Genomic DNA, 25828 nt, shown 5'->3' with positions numbered 1-25828 from the left:
TTTTTTTTCTTTAGAGAGAGGGGCAGAAAGAGAGGGAGAGACAGAATCTTAAGCAGCCTCTGCGCCCAGTGTGGAGCCTGACACAGGGCTCAGTCTCAAGATCCTGAGATCATGACCTGAGCTGAAATCAAGAGTTAGACACTTAACTGGCATCTGAGCCACCCAGATGCCCCAAAGGTGATGTTCTTCTAAAGTAGTCTGGCCGTTAATGCTGGTCCTGGCAAACCTTTTTGCAAAGTTATTGTACAAGTCTGCCAGTCAATATCAAGAAACATATCTAAGGAATTACATAAAAGCAAGCACTGAAAGTATTAAACATATATGTAGATCCATATGTAAAGATAAAGAAGGATCTATATAATAAGACTTAACAGAATTCTGAGCTTCTTAGCCTTGCATGTGAAGCCCCCATAATGGTGGTCTTTAATTTTTTAAAGTTTTCTTTTTCACAAACCCTTCTTCACATTTCCTTATACTTCTTCCTCATTGCTTTCTACATCTTTCTCTATGTTTTCCAGTCTCCGTCTCTGCTCAAACTAGTCTATGCCTGAAATCATCTTCCATATCTACTTGTCAAATTACTATCCATTCTTCACATTACTCCAGAGTACGGTCTCCTTTCTTCACAATCTTCACATCTCTTTTAAATTCTGTGAATAGTCTGTCTTGACCGTTACAAATAATAGGAATCAAATAATTATAGGAAGAATGAATGACTTGTGAACTCCTAGCAGGCAGGAGTCTTATTCATCTTTGTATCCCCAAAGCACCCTAGCCATTTGGGAGATAGGATACTGATGTGTAAAGAACATAGAATGAAATATAGTTTAGAAACTTGGTTCATCTTTCTGTACTGCATGACCTTGGGCAATTACTTAACCTTTCTGAACCACAATTTTGTGAATAAAATGGCAAAAAATATGCAGTTATATGCAGTTCAGAATATGCAGCTCAAAAAATATGCAGTTATATGCAGTTCAGAATATGCAAAACTATTCCTTAATTGTGTATAGGATTCGATTGAATCACTTTTGAATATGCTGGTTGCCAAGGGAAATACTGATGAGTAATAAGATATTTATCCTCAAAAGGCTTATAGTCTTGAATTAAGGACATCCACACATGAAACAAAGCAAACCATACAGAATTGCTATATTAAGTATTAAATGCTAATATGCTATATTAAGTATTAAATTGCTAATATGCTATAATTAGGTATTAAATGAATTATATGATAAAAGAATTCAGAGAAGAGGGAGTCTATAATAAATACAAATGGTAGGCCCTGAGGTAGCCGGAAAGCTGTGCAGTGTTGGTGGGGTAGCTGCGAAAGGGGATGAGAACAACATGAACAGAGATTGAATTGAGTGTAGTGTGATGTTTTTGACATGAGAAGTTAGCCAAGCTTTAGAGCAAAAGCCAAATTTTGTAGAATAGTTGTGAAAGGCCCTGAAATTCCAAGTAGACTTTCCATTACTTGCCACTTTTGACCTCAAATTCATTTAATATACAGATATTGAACATTGACCCAACCTACTGTTTGGGCCTCATTACACTCCTCCCACACACCCTTCATTGTGGTCATAATGAACTTTTCACAATTTCCTGAACACTGTGATTTTTTCTGACCTTACTGTACTTAATGCCTCAGCATCACTTGGCATAATTACTCATGCTCTCCTAACTGAAACAGTTACTTATACTAGACTTTCTTGGTCTTTCTCTTATCTCACTCCCCATTTATCAATCTCCTTTGCTCTGACTCCTCTTCCTCTGCTTGATTTCAAATGATTGGAATGCCCAGGGCTCCATCCTGGCCTCTCTCCTTTTCTCTAAGCAACCTATTTCTCTAGGTTATTTCTTTTGCCCACAAAATCTAAATATGGTCAGTGTGCTATGAACTCTCCTGCTCTTGAGCTGTCTTTGTTGACCTTTACCTCTGTACAGATGTACATGATACCTCTTTTTGGATATCTAATGGGCATCTTAAACTTAATATATCCAAAACTTCACTCTCAGTTTCCCCACCCAACCTGTTCCTACCCCAGTTTTCCTTGTTAAATCCAATTCCATCCTTCCATTTGCTTAGGCCAGAAACTTGGGGTTATGTTTTTCTCTCATTCCATTAGTAATTTGTCTGGCTTCTACCTCTAAAAGATACCTGAACCTGACAACACTTCACCCTCTTTGCCTCTACTACCCTAGTCCAAGTCACCACCACTTCTTGCCAGGACTAGCCTCCTAAGTCTCCTAGCTCTCCCTGCCTTTACTCTTTCTTCACCGTAGCCTAAGCAGCCGGAATAATATTGTATACATGTAAATGTTAAGTCAGTTCTTAACTATTTCCCTGTGTAAAACCTCCAGTGGCTTTCCGTTGCAATTACTATAAATATCAAGTTCTTTACTATGGTCTGCAAGGACCTACATGATCAGACTACTGCTATCTCTTTCTTATCATAGCAGCCTCAACTTAAATGGCACTTCCTCAGAGATGCCTTTCCTAACTATTCTGTTGAAAATAACTCCCTTCACCCTGCCCCTCTGTTACCTTTTTAATTGTAATCCTGTTTTATTTACTTCACAGCACTTAGTATTCTCTCAAATTACTTACTCATTTATTTGGTTATTGTCTGTCTCCTTTACTGGAATGTAAGTTTCATGAAAGCAGGGATCATGTTTTTCTTGTTCACTACTGTATCCCTAGCAGCTAGAACAATGTCATAAATATACGTAGGTGCTCAATAAATACATGTTAACTGAGTGAATGAACATGCTGTGTTCTTCCATTTATTATTTCCTTGTCTAAAAAGTGCCACCCTTCTTTCTTCCCCAAACGAAGCAAAAATTTCATGCCTTCCAAATGATAAATACAAAGCTCCTACTTACCTAACTTCATATTTCAATGTATATTTTTCTTCCCCTCTGAAGCTTTCCCTAACCATTTCCCCTTTCTCAGTTGTACCTATTACATTTTACTCTGGCTGTTTATATATCTGTCTACCCTTCTTGGATTGTGAAGTTTTTTATGGACAGACCTATGTATTTGGGTTGGTTTCCTTAGCACATGGAATAATGCAAGACATTGACTTAATGTTGATAAATACATGACTCAACATCAAAATCTTAACCCCATAGTAGTTTTCCAGAAAGTAACATTGCTTTCTGAGATACAAAGATGGATAAGACTCTTGCCTTCTGGAAATTCACAATTTGTTCATTGTTCAATAAATATTTACCTACAGTGTGACAGGCATTATGCTTAACCGCTAAGGATATAGTGACAAAGCTTCCTGCCTAAAGAAACTCTATTTTAGTTGGGTATTATTTCCTTTGATTTTGATCAATAATATTTCATGCTATATATTGGTGTTTCCTAGGTATTTTTAGTCTGTAATTAACCTGAGAACTCTATGGGAGACAATGGGAGAGACAGATTAACTACCTAATCCTAATCTTATGCTGCATGTATGTTTATTGCATAGTTACAGAATAGCAAAGGAGGAGTAATGGAGGCCAGAACTGTGTAGCACACCCAAATTGTTTTCCCAATTCTGCAAGCATGGCACAATTATACTCAAGGCTGCCAGTATAGATTATTCATACATAACAGTGGCAGATTTTTATTTTCATTGTTGATAGTGCTTTTTAATATTGTCATAAACAAATGGAACCATGACTAATGTTTCTTAATTTATGTGGTTAATTTCATTTACTCTTCATGGTTCTGACACATTTCTAACATTTTGGTTAATGTTGCTCTGAATTCTCCAATTTCTAAATTCTGTGTATTCGTGAGTCCTAAGTGAAAGCACAAATATTTTGAAGGAATTTTGATATAGCAGGTAAAGTTCTGGAGATTTCAGTATTTTCTGAATTTTGACTGAAACCATATTTCTATTCTTATACAGCATTCATGAGGATAAACAATATTTTATATTTCTGTTCTTCTAAAACACCTATTTCACTTGGATTTGAACCAGAGTCTTTGAATATACATCTTAGCATATTTGGAGTTTTATATAATTGAAAAAATTTGGTTCTCTTAGAGGAAGTACATATGCAGACAATAGTATATGACTTCTAGAAAATTCTTACGTATGCAAAGTGTTTAGAATTGAAGTTTAAAAACACCTTGGTAGAGAAGGAGTTAACAGGTTAGCTCCCCTTGGTTGCTCTCAGCATGCTCTCTTGCCTTTAGGAGCTGAAAAGATGATAACATTGGGCCCGGACATGCCTGTGTGGAGGTTGTGGTACTCCTGGGGTTTTTGCAGCTAGCTGTAAAGCAAGCTAGAACATGTTCATCTCAGAGTTCCTTGTTTTTCTTTCAACCCTTTCAGTGCCCTGCAGGAGTCATTAAATCAAAACTTCATGCTGATCATCACCCACCGAGAAGTCCAGCGGGAGTACAACCTGAACTTCTCAGGAAGCAGTACCATTCAAGAGGTAGGTTATGTCTCACAGCTAAGGAATAAAGGTAGCTCATTATAGCTAATGTTGACCCTGTTAAAGAGGGCTTATCTGTTCTAGTTGGAAACTCTCTTTATGTTTCATTATTGGGTTCTTAATTTTAATTAACTGGAGCATCAATGATTACTGTAGATCTATTTAATGACTTGACCCAGAAAGATAGATGTTATAAATGAGAGCTCTTGATAACTCTTAAAATAGTCAACTTAAAACCTTGCTTAAAAATAATTCATTGTTATATAATGTATTTTACGGTTTTATAGTAATAGTTAAAAATATTAATTTGGAAATTGTTGACAGCATGCATTTTTGAATATGCCTATATTTTATTTGAAAGGTTGCTCTCAAATGTATTATTTATAATGTGTACCCTGCCTTTTTCCAAAAGGAGTTTGAGGAGGCTTTTCTTTAGTAGCTCAATCCCAACATTAGGCAATATTCGTGAGATGCTGTTGGAGACTGTCAGTCTTTAGCTTAGAATATCTGAGATATAGTGTCAATATTTTCTTCAATGTGGCCAACCAGGGCCACTGTTTCAAAAAAGAACCGCCCCCAAGAGAGAAAAGGTACCTTTTTGCCTGTGGCCCCACCCACTTAAAAGCCAGTAATTTATCTCCATCTGGGTAAAATGTATAAGGCTTTGACAGGATTGTGTTTAGAAACACTGAAATGACGATTATGACAGTTACGTTTGTTAATTGTGAAGACAACAATCGTTTGTCTACTGATATTTTTATAAAGATAATTATGCTTAATCTTGGATTATTTCATAAAATTTTTCTTGGTCTACATTGTTTAAGATAATTATTAATGTCATATTGAAAGAATGAGTTGTTTTCACCTAATCATTTTTCAGATGTATATGAATTGTTTTAGTAGTGGTTAGACTATTAATGGTTTCCTTTTGGATGTTTTGTCAATGAATTTCAACTTCTGAATTTGCCACAAGTAGCTCATTGTTTAAAGTTTATTTTCTCTGTTTATCACTTGAATAGTTTGTTGACTAGTAACTAAAATCTTTAAAATTTTTCTTGGCCCCTACTTTGAATCATAAGTTTGAATTATTTGATTTTTTTTCCAGAATTTTAAGTGTATTAATTGGCATTTCATTTTAACCTCTATAATGGGTGTTCTAGTCTCTAAATTTTCAATTCCTTGGAGAATCATTGTTGCTTTTACTTTAGAAATAATATTTAACTATGGCTCTATAGCAGATTTCTTCTGGTAACTTCATGGTAGTAAAATTTAAATTACATATTGGATGTAATTAAATAAGGAAATTTAGTTTCAAAACAACTCCATTTTAATCAAGAAAAGCAAAAATAATACAAAGTAAATTTCATTTTGTTGTTGATTTACTTTTTTAAATTGAAGACTAGTACAATGCTTGATGGATAAATATATACTGCTGTATTTTTTTTCTGATTGAAATTTTTATAGCCAGAATTTTTTACCTTTTTTTTTACATTTTTTTTTAACATTTCTCTAGTTTAAGTGTGTTTCAACTTTCTCCCACAAGAGGGCAGAAAGGACTATTAAACTGATAGTCTAAAAATGTCATTCAGTGTTTTCAAATTAGCTTCTCTTATATTAACAAAAAGGAGCATAATGGCCAAGTTATTGTTTGATTTACAGATAATTGGCATATTGCAGGGAGGAGACTTAATTTCACCCTTTTAAATTAAACAGGGAGATTTAAAAAGACATAAAATATTCATTAATGTTCGGTGATTATAAAGTAGTGGCATATATTTATTTTGCCTTTATTACTGTTTCGATGGGAAAATACTGCAAATATTTCCGAAATCGAGTTGGCCATACTGACAAGTTGAAATGTTTAAGCAGCGTTAATGCAGTCTGCTCACACCTGATATCCTATGCAGAATGATTCAAAATGACTACATCAATTATTAAAAGAAATATTTAAAATTCTGTAAATGTGCCATTGTGCGCCACAGTTGGCTGAAACTGTCCTCCATGGCCTGCTATTTAGATTATCCAATATATTTTAAGCTTCAAGGACTTGAAAACAGTAAACCTTTTTCATACCATTTTCTAAATGAAAAATGTCCCAGAAATATTTTTGCAAAGACAGATATTCTTGTGTATTTCTTCACAAGAGTTTGGTTTCTTCTTTTTCTTTTTTCTCCCCCCCCCTTTTAAGTTTATTTAAAATAATATTTTGAAATTCTAGGTGCCAGGACAAAATAAACGCAATTTCTAGTATCAGTGCTTTTTGTGAGTAGACAGGTACATGGAAACTCCTTTATTCTGTACAATTTAGTAAAAAAGAATATAGGATTATAGTCTCTGGGCCTAGGATCACACTCTGTAGGCCTAGTTCTAAGACTTTTTTTCTTCAACTTATGGAATATTTGGGGGCTTGGGGCTGGTTCGGGAGGAATAGTTGCTCTTATGCTACAGCCATGCAACCCACAGTGACACTTAAGTATGTCCTTTTTTGTTGTGTGATTGAAAGTCAGTTTGCAACACAATAAAAATACAATGTCAATATGATTTTGCAGTATGGTTTGATAAATGTTAGAATTTTTGCTATTAATATGGAAGCTTAATGATGCCACATATCTTAAATTATAAATTAATTTCTGTCATCAGTTTCAGAAATCTCTTTTCAGTGTTGTTTAATAGTTCCAAGAATGAATTCTGACCAATATATGAGAGAAAGGAAGAAAAAAACACCTGATTTTTTTCCAGGGTAGGAGTGTATTATTTTTGTTATAGGTGAAAAAACAGCCCATTTTTTGCTGTTTTTAAATTTTGAAAGCCTTGCATATATAAAAAAAAAGCTTTTGTAATATTTTTCCCCCCGGAGACAAATTTGTATTAAATGAAATAGTGCTGAAAAGGCACTGTGATTTCAACTTTATTTAGACAAAATACATTTTTTAAAATACTGAATTAGAAAATAGAACTTAGATGCAGTTTGAATTTCAAATAAACTCTTCAGTGACCATATGTTCATGCAAGTTAGTGGTGATAAACCGTAGTTGTGCAAGTGTTTGTTCATTCTGGCTCTGTGGTCTCTTGCCTCACAATGCATGACTTATGTCCTTTGGGTGCTCTAGATTTTAATTTAAGCTAGTTAGATATTGAGGGTTTTTTTTAAACTCTTTACAAATCATCCCATTATCCTTCTACTTGAGTAAAAGGCAATGATAGTATAAAAAGGTCAGTGTGGAAAGTTGCAAGTAGTCCTAGAATAAAAATCCTTTCTCTTTTTCCATTTCAACAAATCGTTTATGAAATTATCAGATAATATGACAATTACTTTGTGACAGTCATCTTTCCACCTTTTTGGGTCCTGAAGTAGCTACTTGCCACACTTTAAAACAGTGAATTTCTTTGAAAATTTAAACAAGCTTACCTTATTTTAATGAATTTTCTACACTGAGAATTCAGATTTTTAAACAATTATACAGATTCTCGTAATACTGTCTAACACTATTAAAATCTGTGATTACAAATGCACTTGGGATTGGTTAAATTAAGGGAAAAAAGATTGATTTGCCTAGTGCAAATCCTAAACCCAGGTGTGGAAAAGGATATGAAATCCCTGAAATCAAGCCAACTTTTCTTGGAAACCAATTCTTTGTTGTCTATATTACTATTGCAAAAGCTTCTATTAGGCAGAATACCCACTTTTCTTTGCCGATGTCATACAAACTTAAGGAATACACACATGACCCAGAAAAACAATAATAAGAAAACTATTTTTGGCATGGAATCATGGAGTATTACTTATCTATCTGTTATAGGGAGAAGCATGATAAATAGCTATTGGAATTATTTAAATTCTCTTCCAAGTTTTACTTTACCCTAGAATTCTCACTGTTCTTATTAATGTTGATTTAGCTCTTAAGGGGAATGAAAGGGGAAAATTGATGACCTGTAAAGATATAGCTTACATAAAATAGTAAAACATTTCACTACTAATATTAGTGATTGTCAAGTGAGAAGCCAGTAGTTTGAATTAGCAACAAGAAGTGAACTAAATATATAAATCATACCAGTCTTTAAAAATAATCTTGGCTAAATAATTGTGAAATCATGAGGCTAGTTCTGATTCTGCAAATTTGAAACTTGGGTTGGGTTTTGTGCCTATTTTTCTATTTGCTACTTTCTGAACTTGCTTGATTAACGTATATTTCAAACTCTTCTCCTTTGATGCTAGAGATCATTAACAGTATTAAATATGTAGTTTTTTAGAGATTGTACTAATAAGCAATTTTCTGGTATTGGGTTGACCATAACTACTTAACTAACATGCCCGTTCTGTAAATGTTTTAGGTATAGTTGTTTTTTTGTTTGTTTTGTTTTGTTTTTTTGTTTGTTTGTTTTCCAGTTTAGAGAGGGCGGGGGTGCTGGCACAGAACTGAAGAGTAGACTAGCTGAGAATGTGCATATGCAAGAGGGTAAATTAAATTGTGTGCTTATTTAATTAAAAGTTTAAGTGGTTTATAAATTTACTTCAAGATAAACGGCATATATAAACTCAATTAGAATGAATCCATTTTAATTAGCATGTATCATAGTTTGATTTTTTAAAATTTGAAGTCACCAATGACATCTTAGCAAGAATGAAAGCGATATAATTTCTTAAGCAATCGGGCAATGAATTCAAGCCTTTATTCAGCTTTGAGAAAAGGACATTATGAGTTTCTTTTAAATATGCGTGTATATTATTAGTTTCAAGTTGAAATTTATAATCTGTTGAAGTCATACCACTTTAAGTGAACAAATTGCTAATGATCATTTTATAAATATTGAGGTTACCTGTTATTCCTAGTAAATCATCCCCTTAGGAAATAAGTTTAAGTAATATTTACAATGCAGCCATTTGGAACTGACAAGTCTTTTTCTCTCCCCAAAAGTATTTTAGAATAATCTCTCTGGGAAATTTTTTTTTTTAAGCCCATGTAAGTATTTCTTCACCTACTTTTCAAGAGGATAGAAACAATGAAATTTTGTTAAGAATTAAGGGCAATGCTTTGGTCCTTTGTTACTTAAGATATGTGTATCCTAACATCTGCTTAGCTGACCATGTTTCATAATCTGTGATTTGTGTGTTGGTAGTTTTGAAATGTCTGGGTTAAGAGAAATTATGTTCAGTTATCAGAAACTAATAAACATAAGACATTTTTATATGCAAGAAAAGGCAGAGAGTAAATAATTGCACTGGTGACCAATACTGTAATAATCCTGTTTTACAATATGCACTTGACAGGTTGTAATAGTGCTAATTGAAGAGACTAATTCACACTTGCTTCATTCTATTCAAAGGCAAAATCAGCAGCTTGTTTTGCTTTTGACCAGATGGTCCTCATGAACACCTACTGTGCACTTTAAGTGCTTTACTAGAATTACAAAGGCTGGGGGCTGCGTTCGACTCCAAATGATTGGAGAAGAGAGAGAGACAGAGAGAGAGAGGGGGAAAAAAACCCTTCTGTGCTCAATGGATTTGGTGCAAGTAAATTAATTCTAGTGGACCCATTACACACTGAGCCCCCTTTTCAAAGCTCTGAGCCTCCTCGCTTGCTCTGTAGCAATGAGAAAGAGAAAGAGAAAGGCAGATTACTGCAAACAGAAATAAAAAAAAGGGCTATGAAAGGGAGAAAAGAGGCCTTGAAGCCTTTCATATCATTTGAGTTTTTCAAGTGCGTTATTTTTGGGGAGGGTGGATATATGAAAAGCCAATTGGAGTTTTTTTTGTTTTAAAGTGCGCTATTTAAGCACCATGAATATAGGCGCAAGAGCAACAGTTGACTGAGTTTACTGTGGTGAAGCTTTGTGTCCGAGGATGAATCAAATTCATTATATTCAACTCTTTGTGTTTTAACATGAATGTAGGGTTAGTTTCACAAGACTGTGTCTGTTTAGGATAATTATAATTTAATATTTTCCTTTCATAAAGTTATCACTGTAGATGTCTAAAATTTTAATCAAAGCAGATTTTGTACATTGACTTTGAAGCACCCTGACAGTTTAAAATTCAAAGGAAAGCTTTTTTAGTTTTCAAAAGAAAAGAAAGGCTCATTCTAATGGCATTGAAGCAGAGATTATTATAACTAATTAGAAGTCACACATCTGTTAGCTTTTGGTTTGTGACTTACTTATGTATTTTTTGAGTAAAATATATACTTTAAAAATATATTGCTGTTATTGAGTGAACCCAAAGGGATAAAATTCACTTAATGGAGAGCCATTTATTTGAGCCAACCATTTTTGCAAATTTCTACACGGTCCCATAAAAATATGTAGTATATTAAAGTCCATTAAATGTGAATGGAATTGTATAATTAATAACCTGAAATTGGAATACACTTCCAAACAAAATATTCTCACATAGTTCTTGTTAGGATAATTCTAATTATTAACCAAAGTTATTATGACACAACAAGAAAATTAGCTAGCCCAGATTGTGCAGATTTATAATTATCTTTAAAGCTGTTTACGTACAATTGTAATTTGGAATACTGACACTGTAAAATAATGAATTCTAAGCTATGTGGGTTAGATAAGATACAAGGGATTACATCTAGGACATGTCAATTTGTATGTTTTTATACTTTTAAGTTTAATACTCGTGATACATTTTTGTTGCATGGTCTACCTTTGTTTGATGTCATACTGACACTAATTCAAGTGCATTTTTATTATAGTTACTAGCAAAGAATACAACAAAATCATGCCAATAATATATAACTTAAAGATAATTGTAAACAATTCATAGAGAAGACTTTTTCTAAGTTTGGCCTATCTCTTTAAATGAATGTCTAGAATTTATACTTTAAAAAGCATGAAGCACTAATAATGTTTTACATATCAATATATGTTAATCACATTCTTAGGAAATAAAATGTAGAAATGTAAAAACAACTACAAAAACATTTGGGTTTTATTTTTCAAAGACTTAATAGTAGCATGCCTTCTTTAATATTTAAAATAAAATTTGATTCATTTCCTATTAATGTCATTACTTTAGGACTTCATTCATTGAAATACAAGTTTTGAGGTGGGGAAGAATATAGGGGGAATCCCCAAACCTTCAACCAACAAAACATATAATGAAATTTATAAGCAATGAGGTGTTAATGAATTGATATCCTTTGGGAGAAAAGGATTTCTAGAAAAAATATGAATGATTAGGAAAACTTACTGAAAAATTTTTTGCAGTGGACTAAAAATGAAGGTAAGACTACTAGATTCTCTTTCTTGTAGGTACCATAAAAAGCTATCTTTAAATCTAAAACTTCAATTAGCAGATATGGTTTGACCATGACCATGCAGTCACTAACTTAGGTGGCTCTGATTCTTTGGTTTCATAGGCACAGTAGTTGGAGCCTTTCTCCTCATGAAGAAGAGTTTATTTCAGTATTAAAATATTAACCCCTAGATTCCTGAATGCCAGAGACAAGTTTCTCTCCTGTAGGGAAAGGGTTGGAAAAGGCTACAGTTTTTGTTTATAGACTTGGTGGGTACCATGTTACTTAAGCTGAGAAATATTTTAACATTTAAATATCCTCCAGCCATAAAATAAGAATAATGACCTCATTCTTCTCCCAAACCAATCCCAGAAAAAAAAAAAAAAGAGCGAGAAAGAAGTAAATCAAAGGGTGGGTAAGTGAATATAAGGTGCTCATAAACATAACCTAGATTGAGTCAAGGTATATTAAGGCCTGCATGTTGAAAATTATTTATATGTTTATCCTTATATACCAAAGATTATTTGTCCGTAACCCCTTAAACATCTGTTTATGATCATTTTTCTTTTGTCTAATGTGTCTCGTGTATGACTTAATACCATCTAGTCAAGGAGTTCTTTTTCAAACATATTTAGTATGGAAAATAAAACTTTAAAAAGATTCTATAGCTTGGTTTAGAGCTATAATACCTTATTATTACCCTCAATACATTCTTTTTTTTTAAAAAAACGATTTTTAAAAGAAAAAAGACTTTAAAAGCTTGTAACAAACATTTTTTATAAATGACAAAATGTATTCCTTGCTTTGTGGTCATTGCGTGACCAGACAGTAGAGTACTGGATTGTTCTAAGGTTTTTACAGCTGCAAGGCAAAAGCATCTGTTCGTTGCAAAGCCGGCATTGTTTAATTTTGACACTGACTTTTCCATGCGTCTTGTACCAAGCACTGGATTAGATGCCACTAAGATGAAATTTGTTTTAAGTTGCTCCCAAAGTGCAGCTGTCCCCATATACGGCCTTGTAGCTTAACCAAAACAGACAGACATAGGATCAATGAGAATCTTTGTACAGGGTCACCTTACTAGGCTAGAGAGGCTCAGAGAAGGAATGTTAATGATATTTATTGTGAATAACTGCAAAATTTGTTTACAAACTGATTTAGTGTATGTAGAAGTATATCCTTCCCCTTTTTAGGGCAACAGAACCATTTTTAAATATTAAGCTTTTAAACTGGGGTATCAAATACTATGGTGCCTATGTATACACAGGCACTATTCTTCCACATTTGATTATAAGAAAAATGATCAGTTTATTGGTCACTAAAGTAGTAATTGACTGAAAATAAAACTCAATCTAAAATGGCTCTGCTAAAATCTTGAGAAGTGGACATTTTTATAGAATGATAATTTTTCTTTAATGTTTCAAGTGAATGAAAAATGAAAGAGCACCTCACTTCCCGGGTTTCCTGGGATTGTGTGAATTTCTACCCAGCTGGTCCAAATTGATTGATACAGGGCCAAATATTTGTCTGCCTACATTTCAAAGTCTATAATTTGCTAATGAATTGTGGTAATAATCTTTCATCATACATGAAAGATTTAGCCAAACAATTTGCTAAGTATGTATTTTGATCATAAAATTTTTGGACTTACACCAAGCTTTACATCTATTTTACAGCTTATGCATGGGGGTGGAGGGGGAACAGGGGGAGAAATAATACTGAACATGAGCACTTGATGGAAAGGGATGAAGGAATTGAGGAAAGAAGGAACTTTGGAAAAGAGTAGTGCTAGGAAAGTCCTATGAGTGACAGTGGAAAACAAATTAGATTTGCACTTAGAGTACAAAATAGAATTTTTTAAATGCCAGCAGTTTTAGCCTGTGATGTCCAGAGGTATGGTATGTATCCAGGTAGATGAAGTCAAGGAAGGAATTTTTTCCTTTTTGGCTACAGCTATTCTGTACATTGATTATGGAATAATTTCCTTGAAACTTTATGCTAGAAAAGTCAAGTGCCCACAAATTAAAAGTAATTGAAGACATAAGAATAAAAGCCAGATGTTTAGAGACTTAAAAAAAAAAAAACAAACAGTGAAGACATAAATATGATTTGACCAATTCCAGAAGAAGGTGAAAGAGGAACCTCCTAGTTAAGCTTTTGACATGACTGTGGGCATCCACGAAAATACTTTCTCCCTCTAAAATAAAGACTGTACAAAGGACAATGGGGGCTCAAATTTGTATGTGTGTGTGTGTGGGGGGGTGATATTTAGGATTAAGTATCCTCCATTTGAGAAAGTGTAAATCTTAATTATGTATTTTTGAAGAGCAGCATAGGATAGACTCCAGAGAAAGCCCAGGATTAGCCAATGGAGTGAGAGGACAAGAAAATGTTCTAAGTAAGATTCTATTGTATATCAGTAATTTGTTTCATTGTTAGAATTCAGGGTGCTATGACTTCTTATTTGACTGATATAGTCTGAATTGTTTTCAAGTTGTCCGTAAGGAGAATATTTAATAATATTGATAAAGTTTTCCTTGCCTTGCAGATAGGTAGTTTAAAAAAAAAGCAGGTAGCTAGAAAGAGAGAAACATATTATAAAAGAGACTGGACCTTCCATTTTATAGATTTTAAAGATAAGCAGCTTTAGAATTTTTACATACCTATTGGACTTCTTGATTATGTCGCATTTCTAGAGCATTATTTCTGTCCACTTATCTAATTCTCTTTTCTCTGATAGAGCTAAGCCTGTTCTAAATGTTAATACAGTGAATGTCTATCCAAGATGGCACCATTGGAAACTCCTAATGCATATAGGAAAGTTAAAAGATTTATATGTCAGACTAGAGCTTTATTTCAAATGAATTGAAATCTTGTTTTACAGTTGACTTTCTCAGGCTCTTTCCTTCTATTTTGTGATTTTTTTCTGTTTCACCAATTTGATACTTGTCATAATTCTTTTGTGAGCATAGTTACCACATTTATGATAGTGCAGTTAATATAGAAGAGATAACTATAATCATTATGAAGGAAAAAATTATCAAAACTGAGGGTTATAGAAGGGAGGGGGTGGGGGGATGGGGTAACTGGGTGATGAGTATTAAGGAGGGCATGTGTTGTGATGAGCACTGGGTGCTATATGCAACTAATGAATCGTTGAACACTACATCAAAAACTAATGATGTACTACATGTTGGCTAATTGAATATAATAATTTAAAAAATCATATTTAAATAAAATCAATTATGAGTGAGATAGTGACATTCCAGATTCTCTTGTTCACAATTTTATAAAAATTGCATTTCAAAAACATTAAAGTTATAGGTTATATATGTTAAATTCAAATGTTGAATGCTGTTGCCATTTGTTTCTAGTACTTTGGATATTCTGTTATCAAAAGCACTTTACATTTACATGCCTGCCTTTGCCTGATGAAAATGTGAAGTATTTCCAACTAAGAGGTATGTTTGTAATGTCTAATAATATCAGTTAAACATCGGTTCATTTCTGTTGAATCAGGAGGTATTTCCCTTATGCTTCACATTGTAAATGAGGGAATTTTAATAAGGTGTATTTAAGGCTATTTTTTTGTGGGTGAAAATTTTTGTTGCTGATAACAGGTATGCACATGGATCACTGTGCTTGGATTTTGAAATTTCAGAAATATAGTAAAATGTCTTATGAGTCCTAATTTCTATTGGTAATTGTAATTTCAAATATTGTGACCAATGTTTATATATAACGAATGAGCAATATGTGGAGCATGACTCTGAAAGTGATTGATATATTAACATGCTTACATGTCATAAATTTAAATGAATGTTGATGCCTTCAAATTAGTCATCTTTGTTATTGATATATATATTCTCTGTTGCTCAGAAGTTATTCTAGATTTCTAGGAACTGGCTTTAGAGACTATGATGCTTTTTAAAATTTTTCTTCTTGAATGACCTCATGTATGGCCAATCTTTGTCATATGAAGGGGAGAAATTGATTTGTTGAAACTGCCAAAAGTAATTGGAAGCCAGATGTTGAGAGGCAGGTGGTTATTCAATCTGGGTAGTCAAATTTTTGGTTATTCTCTCTTCTTTGAGCTTCTCCTCTCCCTGTAAATATATATCTGTCTTAGCATTTACCACACTCATTTGCAGTTATCTGTTTACTTATTTTTTCCCCCTATTAGACTAAGAGCATCTTAAGAACAGGAAAAGTATCAAATTCATCTCTTTATTTCTGGACCTACCACTGAATTTGTTAAAGAGTTGGTATGCTTAATGAATGACTGAATTAAAAAAGAATCTATAACTCAATGAGATTATTTGCATCTGAAGGCATTTGCAAAAGTGAAGTCATTCAAGGCTTTCTGAGTATTTCAAGCATTTTAAGTATTAACGTTGACATAAATAGGTACTTTCTCAAGGGGGTTATGAGAGATCTCTCTGATTTAGCTATTTAAACTCTCACTTATTTGTTAAAAATGAGACTGAGAATAGATAGTTTGCACAAAAAGTGTAAAATAAAATTCTGACTTTAAAATAGATTTATGTCATCCTTAATTTGTAATATCTGCCAGGTCATTTCTTGGTGTTTTCTTTGTAAATGAAGTTATAGCTGTTTTTTTGTGTTTTTTTTTTAATTTTTTAATTAACATATAATGTATTATTTGTTTCAGGGGTACAGGTCTGTGATTCATCAGTCCTACACAATTCACGGCGCTCACCATAGTACATGCCCTCCCCAATGTCCAGCACCCAGCCACCCCATCCGTCCCACCCCCCCTCCACTCCAGCAACCTCACTTTGTTTCCTGAGATTAAAAGTCTCTAATGGTTTGTCTCCCTCTCTGGTTTCATCTTGTTTCATTTTTCCCTCCCTTCCCTTATGATCCTCTGTCTTGTTTCTCAAAATCCTCATATCAGTGCGATCGTATGATACTTATCTTTCTCTGACTGACTTATTTTGCTTAGCATAATAGCCTCTAGTTTCATCCACGTCATTGCAAGTTATAGCTGGTTTTTAAAAATTGTTTTCCAAATCTAGGGGATGCAATCTTACAGATTTTAATCTAACTATTTCTCAATTGGCAATTAGTTAGCTTGTGATAGTGGAAAGATCATTACACTATGGTGTATGGAATCTGAGTTCTTTTTTTCTTTTTTTAAGATTGTTTATTTATTTATTTAACAGAGAGAGAGAGATAGTGAGAGCAGGAACACAAGCAGGGGGATTGGGAGAGGGAGAAACAGGCTTCCCGCTGAGCAGGGAGCCGAATGTGGGGCTCGATCCCAGGACCCTGGGATCATGATGTGAGCTGAAGGCAGACGCTTAACGACTGAGCCACCCAGGCGCCTGGAGTCTGAGTTCTAATCTTCCTGCTACTAACAAGCTGCACGATCATCTAGCCCTGAGTGGCTTGATATTTCTTTTTCATATGTATGACTTTTTCATAATGTAGAACTGCAGAACCTCAAAGTTTTTGCTGGTGAAAATATAAAATGTCTTAGAACTTTAAAGTATGCATAAAATCCCTGTGTCCCATTGAACTTGGTGTACACTTCTATTTCAGCACCTCTATTCTTTTGTTTTGTGTTTATTTTCCTTCTTATGGTAGGCTTCTTGAGGGTAGGATCTCAGTCATTTAATCTTCATATTTATAGCACTAAATGTAGTACCTAGCACCTTATAAATGATTATTAAGTGAGGAAGTATTTACATGAGTCACCATCCAGTAGCTGAAAAGAAATTGGGAAACCTGGATTCTATATCTGATATTTTGCTTTCTTAGCTGTATTAGTTTGGGTAATTCATTTAACTACTCTGGGTCTGGGTCATTTATGAAAAATAGGAAATGGTTTCAGAGGAGTTTCCTGCTTCTAAAATTTGGTCATTACATACGAATTTAGAAATTTCGTACGTGCTTCAGTTGAACCTTGTGTGTGAGGTTGGGATGGGGGAGAGGGAACTGGTCAGTAGGTAGTCACCGTGTATGTAAATGTGTATATATGTCACTGTGGAATGTAAATATCCCTTTAATACTTAAGGTGTTAAGAGATTCAAGTTTGAAATAGAGGCCTCTCTTGCCATGGTGTTTGAATTTATAGAATTGAGATTTTTAATTTTTATCTTAAAGTAGACTTTAACCTTGAATACATATGATCTAACAAGACTTTAAAGGTTAGTTGCATAAACATAACAAGTCTTTCTAATATGTAAGATTTTTAAGTATTGAGATACGTAAAAGTAAATAGTAGTAGTTTAATGTCATTAGTTTCACTTGTGGTAAGTGAATTAAAATTCTATGAGAATATCAAGGTTATAAAGATAACTACCATAAGGATACACCTATAGATCAATGGAACAGAATTGGAAGTCCAGAAATAAATCCCTTACACTCAAGTTCAGTTAATTTTCAGCAAGGTTGCCATGACAGTTAAACATGGAAAGAATAGTGTTTTCAACATATGGTGCCAGGACAGCTGGATATCTACATGCAAAATGAAATTGGACTACTCTTTCACATCATATGTAAAAATTAATCAACTGGATCAAAGACCTAAATATAAAAGCTAAAACTGTAAAACTCTTAGATGAAAACATAGGAATAAATCTTTGTGACCTTGGGCTAGGTGATAGTTTCTTTAGATATGACATCAAAAAGACAAGCAACAAAAGGAAAAATAGGTAAATTGGACTTCATCAAAATTTAAAAACTTTTATGCCTCAAAAGATACCATCAGTGAAGTGAAGAAAATACTCACAGAATGGAGGAGCATATTTCCAAATCACTTATTGATAAGAGACTTGTATCTGGAATATAAAGAACTCTTACAGCTTAACAATGAAAAGACAACCTAATTTAAAAATGGGTAAAGGATTTGAATGGATATTTCTCAAGAGAAGATATGCAGTGAGTATGCATATGAAAAGTTGCTCAACATCTTTAGTCATTAGGGAATTGCAAACCAAAACCAGAATGAGATAGCATTTCATATCACTAGGGTGGCTAGAATAAAAAGGATGACAGTAACAAGTGTTGAGAGAGAACTGGGGATTTTTTGCATAGTGCTTCCATTAGTTTGTTCTGTTACTGTGAATGTAGTAGAAGCATATTTGAGCGTGGAATAAGTACATCTTATGAGAATAAAGATATTAATTAGCCTGTTAGAAAAATATATTCTCTGTGAGGAAATTATCATGTATCTATAATCTAGTGGAGATCCACTAAAAGAGGGAATGTTTTTTATTTCACAGTAATTTGAATGAATTTCTACAGAGATTCTTGTAGTCAGTGATATTCTAGCTGTTGACCTAACATTAAGTTGTTGATTACTTCACTGAGGGGAAAGAAGGAAGCTTCACATTGGGTTAGTGTTTTATACTTTTCAACTTCCTTTCCCTGCCTTACTGCATTTGATTCTTATAGCATCTGCTAGTGTCAGGCCTGCTGCATATGGCTGTGCAGGTTGAAAATGGAACCACTTGAAGCTGTGAAATACAATGATCTTGATGAGGCTGTGAATGTAGGACTTGATGAATGTAGTCACTCTTCCTTCTAGATAAATAGGGGTACTGGGGCACCTGGCTGGCTCAATCGGTGGAGCATGTGACTCTTGATCTTGGGGTTGTGGGTTTGAGCCCTATGTTGGGGGAGAGATTACTTTAAAAAGTAAAATCTTTGATAGATAAATAGGTAGATAGATAGATAGATAGAGGTGCTGATGCAGGTTATAGGTAAGTGGTATAAGAGTCCCCAATAAAGTCATTGTTTTTTCCCATTGTATGATTTATAGTACTTTCATTTATTTCATTTCCTAAATCTTTAATCCATTCACATTGTCTCTGAGAAATAGCCTACCTCACCCTCCTTCTGTCTCACTATATAGACTCTTTCCTCATCTGTAAGATTAGCAGTGGTAATATTACTTGCCTAATAGGTATTATTTATGCAAATGAAAGTGAGACAATAAACGTGAATATAACTTTAGTAACTAAAATACTTTTTATAGGAATTATTCTTCTTTCCATGTACCTCAGATTTTACTAAGTGACATTACTTGTCTCTTAATGTGCCTCACTTTTTTTTTTTTTAAGATTTTATTTATTTGACACAGAGAGAGAGACAGCGAGAGCAGGAACACAAGCAGGGGGAGTGGGAGAGGGAGAAGCAGGCTTCTCACCTGCAGGGAGCCCAATGCGGGGCTCCATCCCAGGACCCTGGGATCGTGACCTGAGCCGAAGGCAGACACTTAACTACTGAGCCACCCAGGCGCCCCAATGCCTCACTATTTTTAAAAAGGTTTCTTTAATTCTTCTCCTTCAGCTTGACTCCTTCTCTTCAAACTGTTCAAAGACCCTTCCCCTCTCTCCATATATATTTCAGGAAGACCATACTCAGCTGATAATCCTTCAGGAAATCTTCTTTAATCCTCTGTCCTTTTATAGATATAACCTCTCTTTACCTCTTCATTTTGCCCGTATATGCCACGATGTGATATTGTGCCTCATACACTCATTTATATACTTGTCCTAGCTCATTGTTCAGTTCTTTGAGGAGAGGGGGGCTATGTCCTGTTGATCTGTATGTTCTCTACAGAACCGAACAGAATGCTTTAAGAATAATAGGGGGAAAAATAATATAGAAGAAAAAGCATTTGTTGAAATTGAGTTCCATTCAGTTGTTCCAACCATAACACTTAACATATGCATCTGTTATAGCACTTATTGGTGTTAACTGCAAAAATTTGATTGAAGTCATTAGTTGTGCTGGAGCTAACTCCTGTCAGCGCAAGAAAGCTGATTGCTAGATACTCAGGAATTTTGTGAACCTGATAAACTGTTGATAGTTTGAAATTGGCCACAGTTGGGAGTATTTACACCATGTAAATTGGCAAACTTCAAATCATGGCTTTTTGTTTTGGGAGAACCAATTTGCCAGCCATCACTAGTTGGGTCTCTCTAACCCACAGTAGTCTGTGAATTCCTTCAGATTCATTTCTTTCTCAATGCCTGCCCTATGAGAGGAATACTCTTTGCAGAATTAATGAATAAATAAGTGATTGAATATATCAGCTGCCTTATTCCTCTACTGTCTGACTCCTGCTGGCAGAGACTGAATTTCAGAGTCTAGTGTATTTTTTGAGATCGAAATGGCCCATTGTCATGGTCTGCAGTTTTCTTTTTGCTTCAGAGTTTGAACCAAAAAAGGTGTCTATTGGAAATCAAGTCTATTAAACACAGATGTTTCAATAGCACAGTAAGGATGGCATTTCTGTCCATTATCACCTTGTTAAGCTACTCCTGCTATGATTTTGCTGCCTACTAAGTTTTTGGCATCCATTGCTTAACTGACTGACTCACCTTTCAGTTTCCAAGTTGGAAGCCAATAGTGTGAACCATCTCAAATTAGCTGAAAGAGTTCCTTTCACGTTATAAGAGGTAACTTAACTGATTAATTCTCTCTAGTCATAGATGCTATCAATACCTACAAATGAAAATACAATGTCTTGGACCTTCAAATATTACTAAAAATAACTATTAAAACAACTTGAACTATTTTTTCATTAATGTTACTGTCAGTTTTATTAAAAGTGACATTTATATAAAATGAAATTTAAAGATAATGTTAAGAATCATTTGGATTTTTTATTTTTTCTAAAATATCCTCCATAATCATGATACATATAAGTTTTAAAAAAATGCTATGCTTTCTGGCCATTCCATGTGCCATCTATAGCCATCTAAACTGAAAAATGCTTTACATTTTTAATTTCCTTTAAATTTTGAAGAAAGTAAACATACTCAGATCTCAACACTAAGTATTAAAAGAATAGAAAGAGCAGCTTTGTGAAGTTCTGTTTTATGTTCTATACATTATATTTATGTTACTTACAGTACTTTTAAATCCCTTTCAAAAGTCTGAGATGGGAGTGCCTGGCTGGCTCAGTCTTGATATTGAGGTCGTGAGTTCAGGTCCCACGTTGAACATGGAGCTTACTGAAAAAAAAAAAGCGGGGGCTGAGATGTATTGAATAGGTAGCAGGTTAATTCTTGTAACTGAGGAGGTGAGTAGGCTAATCACCAACATAATTTTTTTATTTCTGAAGTTCTAATCTCACTTTACACAATAGGTTAAATATTTTGTTGGTAAAATCGAGACAGACAGAAAATGACATTACACAACATGCATATTTGTTGGTTTTATTGAAAGTGTGAAAAATTTCAAACAGTTCTAATTAGGTGCAAGTGCACTCTTATCTCTAGAGGTACATCTTTCAGTATCAGCTACTCAGTTGCATGTTGAAATTCTGTGCTGTTTGGAATTTGTGCGTTGCAGATACTGAAGATGTTTGATTCAAGAATAATAATAATGGAGGGGTGACATTTTAATAAAATCTTGCTTATTCTGTGGAAAAGTTAAGAGATAGAAGCTATTCAGATAAATGTGAGATTCCTGTTTGGGTTAAAAATTTATAGTGTGCTAGTATTTGTTTTCAAGTGTGTGTGTGTTCCAGAATACTGTTGGATCATTTCCAGAGATTAATAGGCAATTTGAAATTTATAATCAAAACATGAAAAGAATAACTACTTTTTATTTTTCAGACAAAGTTAAGGTCATCACAAATTTTGGTAGAAATGAAGCATACAACAAACTTTTCTTTTTTCAGGTATTTTATAAAAAAATCTGATTATGTGTGAGAGATTCTTGTTATGGAGAATACTACACTGAGTAATTGTTTTTACCAGATGATCCCATAGGTTACTTTTGGCTCTAAAGTTCTTGGAATCTGTGATGGATTTTCGAAGTGTTTCCTTAATAAAATGAACATTATAACTTCTGCTTAAGGTATCTTTTCTTTAAAATGAATTTTAGCCAAAGGATAATAAGAAACGAGCTTTAAAAAATTATAATTAATATTTAGTGATAAAACAAATTGTCAATAACGCTTGAATGCTAGTTCTACAAAATATTAATTAGATGTTCCTGTTATCATACACTATCAGAGCTTAACATTTCTTCAACTTGGAAAGCATTATTTTAATCTTTTAACATTCCCTAAGTCTGTATCGTAATTAATTAAATATGAAACAAAAATGCTTCCTTTTGTTGAGCACCTACTATGTATACTAGGTACATCATAGTGAAAGAGGTTTTCCTTTTTAGCTAGATTTTATCTCAGGGCAAAATATTACTTATTGTGAAGCAAAGGTAAAAGTTTTAGGCTCTAGCATTTATTCATGTTTAGGTCATTTACCAGAAATGTATTGTCAGTCTGTATGGTGTTGTTATTAGATGTATTAACTGCTAAGATGTATGGTTAAGACTGTACTTAAATGCTTGTACAGAAACTATTTTATTTTTTAGTATTTGCATTTAGAATATCTGTGACATACAGTTACATGTGGAAATATATAGCAATTACCAATATTTTTATTTTGTTTATTGTACATTTTAACTGCACAATGTTATGATTTTATTAATCAGTAAAAACGTGTTTTAGGTAATACTAAATTGAAATACAACTTATAGAAATAAGATAGAATTTACTGAGAATTATCACTTTGCCTCCTTAAGTGCATAAGACTCTTGCCTACTTTTTACTTACCCTTCTATCTGGAACATCTTTTGTATGTTTGGCTCCTATTCTTCAAGTCTCAGCTTCAGTGTCTTCCTAGAAAGACCTCTGCCATCATTTCCCCAATCTAACTAGGTTTCCACTACTTTGTTAGTTTCCATCATTAAGTTCAGTTTATTTCCTTCATAGGACTGATCACAAGTTGTAATTATGTGTTCTGCTTACTTGTCTTTCCCATTAGACTATATGCTTCATGGAAGTAAAATTATGTCTGTCTCACTCCCCAGCATAACCCAAACACCTAGTTCAATAACTACAACAAAATTTTGCTGCCTCTAAGAAACTTGTCCACTCAAACTCACTGTCTTTTTACCTTTGTGAGGGGAGGCACTTTATGCTAGATGTACCACTTACTAAATTTGACCTTGTGAAGTTATTTAGTCTCTCCATGCCTCAGTTTCTTCATCTCTGCAAAGATGACATATTTCAGGAGTTTGTTATGAAAAATTAACTTTATTAGTGCATTTAGAGCTCTTAACACAATGCCTAATAATAAACACTAAATACAGATTTATAATATTTAAAGATGTACTAAGGTCTGGATTGCATGAAACTTGTTTATCATTGTGTCCATTGCTTTCTTTTTTGTTGTAAGCTTCAGGAGGAGAGTAGTAGGTATGTTTTACTTATTTGTCTGTACTACTGTATGTCTGCAGTGTTCTGTAGCAAGTTAAGGTCTAGTTCAACATCCATTAGATACTTAATTCCATATCCTAAATATCTACAGAGTAATAAAATTGTTCTCTTGATGTCTGAGTGTTGCTATGAACTAAAAGCAAACAACCTCACCTTTGTTCTTCCTATTTACCAGAAGCTCCAACCACTCAGAGCTGCTCTGCATTCTTAGACACACACCCCTGCAACTTCTTGTACCTTTCCTTGTTCATGCTCTCTTCTGCTCTGACTGCTTTTACATTCCATGTCCATATCTAGAAAGTTTTTAAGGTCTGTGCTCAAAGATGCCACTTCTATAAAGCTTTCTTTAATCTTCCATAGAGGTAGAATGACTTTTCGTCTTAGCTCTTTGTTTGTGACTTTTTGGATACCTAATAATGTAATACCTTACATTAGAGTCATTTGTATAAAGTTCTTCCTATGTAAAAGAAATACGGACTTCTATTTCAACAAATATTCACAGCACTCTTACCATTTGCTAAGCACCATGCTAATAGCTTATAGCACAAGGATAATTTGCATGTGGACTTCTAAGGAAATAAACCCATATGTATTAAAGATGATTTAGTGCTGTAACAGAAGTCTATTGAAGATTGTAGGGACTGACATTGGCTTTACCTATATGGTTTAAAAAGGCCTTCTCAGGTGGTAATATTTGAGGTGGACGTTTAAAAATGGGTAAGAATTTTCCAAGGGGACAAGAGGAAAAGCATGGAAGCAGGAAAGTAACTGTTTTAAGGAAATACCATTTTTCTGATATATGTAGAAGAAAAGGTTCCTTTTATTTTCTAGTCCTGTTGGGGTCTACCCAGTATAGTACTTGACATATAGTGAGTTTTTAATGTTTGAATAATGAATAAGCACAAGTGGTATGTCTAGCACAAACCAGCATAAACTGCAGTCTTATCTTTTGCTTCCACTTTATTTTGAACTATCTTTATTTTCAGTCAGTGTCTTCCCAAGTGCTGATACAGTGGCTAGCACATACAGTACCAAGTTTATTCTGCAAGTTTAGTAAGTTTAGTGAAATTTGCCTCTCTCGTAGTTACAGTCGAATTTCTGCTACTGATTTAACTGGCTCTGCTTGGGTCACATATTCATCTTTAAACAAATAACTTGGTGGGTGAGAGGATAATTAGTTCTTAATTTGGAGAAGTGGGGACCAAGTCATTCTAAGTGTAATGGGATGCTTTTAGAGGTTTCAAAAAGAAAAATTACATGATCTAGTTATGTTTTTTAAGATACTATTTTTGCTGCTATGTGTAGAATAGATTGCAGAAGGCAAAAGTGAAAGCACCTAGACTTTTGCGGTAGTTATTGTACTTGTCCAGGTGAGAGACAGTGGTAGTCTTGTTTTGGTTATGAATTAAAAGGAATGAACGGTGAGATTAAGGTGAAAATGAAAGATGATTCCTAAATTTTTGACTTGAGTAACTGAATGGTAGTGCCATTTATTAAAATAGGGAGGACTGGGTATGAAAATAGTTTAATTTTGGATATGTTACATTTTTCATTGTTAAATATCTGCATAGAGAAGCAAGTATATCAATTGGGCAAATACTTAGGTGTCATTTTTCTCTATAAAGTGGAAATAAGGCCATCTAATAGGGATACTGAGGGATATGTTCATGTATAAAGCATTTGGCATCTAATAGTTGAATAAAGGAATGAATGGTGTTGAAATTCAGAACTACAGCCTTTTTTAAAAAGGAACTGGCTTCCCTTCCCTCAGTAATTTTGTTGCTACATTTAGCAGTTATAAAACAATGTACTTTGTGTTGATGATCATATTTGGTAGATAAAGGATCTGGCATAGGAAAATATATATTTT

The 25828-nt window shown here is 33.8% G+C and overlaps 1 protein-coding gene across 3 annotated transcripts in view; it reads left to right on the top strand.

The window, feature by feature from the left end:
* The window catches only part of FAF1 (Fas associated factor 1), a 500302-nt gene that overhangs the window by 257442 nt on the left and 217032 nt on the right, over positions 1–25828 (top strand). For all 3 annotated transcript variants that reach the window (XM_021684282.2, XM_044914506.1, XM_044914505.1), the window contains exon 7: positions 4338–4443. In XM_021684282.2, coding sequence (XP_021539957.1) covers positions 4338–4443 — 106 coding nt within the window. The remainder of the gene's footprint in view (positions 1–4337; positions 4444–25828) is intronic.

Source organism: Neomonachus schauinslandi, chromosome 4 (genome assembly GCF_002201575.2).
Source record: "Neomonachus schauinslandi chromosome 4, ASM220157v2, whole genome shotgun sequence".
NCBI classification, from domain to species: Eukaryota; Metazoa; Chordata; class Mammalia; order Carnivora; family Phocidae; genus Neomonachus; species Neomonachus schauinslandi.
Note: the sequence above shows the minus strand (reverse complement) of the source record. Positions and strands in the feature narration are given on the sequence as shown.